Source organism: Myotis brandtii, unplaced genomic scaffold (assembly GCF_000412655.1).
Source record: "Myotis brandtii unplaced genomic scaffold, ASM41265v1 scaffold583, whole genome shotgun sequence".
NCBI classification, from domain to species: Eukaryota; Metazoa; Chordata; class Mammalia; order Chiroptera; family Vespertilionidae; genus Myotis; species Myotis brandtii.
In genome coordinates this window covers 603,298-606,244 of record NW_005370191.1, presented here as the reverse complement: position 1 = coordinate 606,244, position 2,947 = coordinate 603,298, and the positions used below count along the sequence as shown (strand labels likewise).

At 49.0% G+C, this 2,947-nt stretch overlaps 1 protein-coding gene across 1 annotated transcript in view; it reads left to right on the top strand.

The window, feature by feature from the left end:
- Positions 1 to 2,947, top strand: part of FIS1 (fission, mitochondrial 1) — a 3,751-nt gene extending 804 nt beyond the window's left edge. Inside the window, exons 2-5 of the mRNA XM_005879133.2 lie at positions 218 to 350; positions 1,695 to 1,771; positions 2,202 to 2,307; positions 2,636 to 2,947. Of these exons, the coding sequence (XP_005879195.1) occupies positions 218 to 350; positions 1,695 to 1,771; positions 2,202 to 2,307; positions 2,636 to 2,733 (414 nt within the window). The 3' untranslated portion in view covers positions 2,734 to 2,947. The remainder of the gene's footprint in view (positions 1 to 217; positions 351 to 1,694; positions 1,772 to 2,201; positions 2,308 to 2,635) is intronic.

Sequence of the window (2,947 nt, the reverse complement as noted above, 5' to 3'; positions counted from 1 at the left end):
GTGGGAGACTGTCCAGAGACATGCCGCCCACAAGAAACTGAAAGCCTGGGTCCCAGAGATGGAGATAGAACTTGTGGGGCCAGGTATGAAGACCCGCAAGGGAAATATGGCAGAGACTGGGAAAGATGGAGTGTAACTGGGAAATGGACACAGGGTCCTGATAGAGAATGGTTTGCCCTCTTCGTTTCTAAATGACTCCTCTCCTCTCCTATGGCAGAAGTTTGAAAAGAAATTTCAGTCTGAGAAGGCAGCAGGCTCGGTGTCCAAGAGCACGCAGTTTGAGTATGCCTGGTGCTTGGTGCGAAGCAAGTACAACGATGACATCCGTAAAGGCATTGCACTGCTGGAGGGTGAGGTGCCAGGCTACCCTACTCCCCTTCCCAACTGCAATCAGGGTCTTCCCCTCTCTCCTGCCATTGGTCATTCCCTCCCTCCATCTCAAGTGGTGGGATTCTTTTTCAACATGGGACCCTGTATTACAGACACCTAACAGTTATTTTACAGTAAACTCACTGTAACAAAGGACTATACACATTAGCCTGGCTTCCAGTGTACTTTGGGCTAATTAACACCTCATTGTTTTGCCAAACAGTCAGAGCATGTCAGTTTCCACAGGACTTTGGTGATCTGGTAATCTAACCATAAAGAAAGTGACTTGTCTGAAGTCCTACAGCTATTAATGGCTGAATTAGGACTAGAGGCTCCTGTCTCTTGTGTCTCAGTCCTGTGCTCTTTGCCCCCCATGTCGCTTATTCAGCAGCTGTTGAAACCTTTTGTGAGGGTGGCATGGAAGAGGTGCAGAAGACGGTCCCAAAAACCTGTGAGCAAATGATGCTTTTTTGATTGGAATCTTATTTCCCATTGTTTTGGGATGGGTCACCATTCGTCAGAGGCCACAGTATTTGACCTTTAAATTTCTTTGAACTCCCTTTGTCTTGGTCAAGTAATTGTAAATAAGAAAATAGTCAGTGTACTAGCAAAGAATGCCTATTATAAATCTATAAAAATTCTTAGTGCAAATAATCTTACCCTACATTTGTCTGATTTGCCAATTCAGATTTTTTTTAAGGTTTCCTCTACAACAGGGCACAGCTGTAGAAGAAGTGGTCTCTAAGAGGTTGCCAGTCTAGTTGAGGAGATAGTACAAACACTTGGGAAGATTTATCAACACCCACAAAACTACTTAGCAACAAATTCTAGTGCTTAGAGTACAATTGAACACATAAGCCTCTGGGAAGTCACTGAATTAAGTGTCAGGTGGTGGTATTCAGAAAAGGCTAATTGAAGGTGAGTTTTCAGCTGATTTTTTAAAAGGGGGGTGGGGTGGGGAGTACAAACTTATTTTTAACACTTATTTGGGCAACTAGAAACTGTAGTTGAAACAACAGATGTCAAAACTGAGTAGAGATGCCTCTTGGCTTTTCCAGTGCCTTGATTTCCTTTCAGTTTACTTGGATGAACCAGGATTGACTGTAGTATTCGTACCAGAGTGTTGATCACTAGGGTGTTCGGGCAGCCTGGGTTCATGCTGCCCATAGGTCTGACTAGAAACCAAATGTGACTTGAGCTGAAACAGAGGCTCAGGACTTTTCCCCAGGATTGTATAGGAATTCAGAGAGTAGAAAGGGTCTCAGACACAAGTACTAGGAAAAGAGAGAAGTGGTTTTCATCCTTTCCTCTTCCCTCCTCCCCAGAGCTATTGCTCAAAGGGAGCAAAGAGGAGCAGCGGGATTATGTCTTCTACCTGGCTGTGGGGAACTACCGGCTCAAGGTAAGGCAGAGAGCTCCCTTTCCACTCCATCCTACTTGGATGGGCCATAGCCCACCCTCTCCTTTCTCTTCAAGGTAGAGCCTAAAGAGGGCAGTAGGCAGGGGGTGGTATCGGGTACAGAGGTGCAACGTGACAGCAGGTCAGGATGCTGAGGGAAGGTGAGAGACAGAGGATCAGGGTGCTGAGGGTGTGGGGAAAAGGTGACGTCAGGATTGGGGTGCAGCCCCGGGCCTTGGGTTGTTATCTCCCCTAGCTTATCATCCCCACACAGTTGGGGTTGTTTGTGGACTCTACTCCATTGGGTGGGGCTGGAGTGAGGGAAGGGGGTGGAGGTAGAAGGAGGAGCCCCCAGAGCAAGTGAAGGGAAGGCCCCTCTGATGGGCAGGAGTGCTGAAATACTGAGGGGTGTATGTGTGTTTTCCGAGTGTAGGAATATGAAAAGGCCCTAAAGTATGTGCGAGGGCTGCTGCAGACAGAACCCCAGAACAACCAGGCCAAAGAACTGGAACGGCTCATTGACAAGGCCATGAAGAAAGGTGAACGCCTTCCCCTCTGCTTTCTCCACTCTCGACTCTCCTATCTCGCTGGCCCCCATCATCCCTAGGTCCTAACTATTAGTGTAGTCCTCTTTCTCTCTCCCCACCCCATGCCTGGGCCCTCTGATCGCTCTTTAAATGACTCCCCCTCCCAGCAATTCCTCCTCAAAACCCCAGAAGCTTTTGTCCAACCCTTGGAGTCCCTCACCCCATGCATCCAGGTGGAGAGGCATAGCTGTTGAGGAGCAGTGGGCAGGAAGAAGATAGTAGCCAGGGTCCTAGTGGGCGGGGGCTCAGCTCCTGACAATTTCCCTTTTCTTCTCCCCAGATGGACTGGTGGGCATGGCCATTGTTGGAGGCATGGCCCTGGGTGTGGCGGGACTGGCTGGACTCATCGGACTTGCTGTATCCAAGTCCAAATCCTGAATGAGACTGCACCTCTGCCTCTGCCCAGGGATACATGGGAGCCCATGGAGATCACTCAGAGAGGGGCCCATCTGTTCTCGCTGCGTCCCTGTCTTCTCCTGCACCCTGTCACTGTCCTCTGTGGCCTCAACCTCCTCTCCCCAAGATCTGTCCTCTAGCCCCAGATCGTGTGCTTTAGGATGAGTGTAAATAAAATTGGGCTTTGACTTGCGAA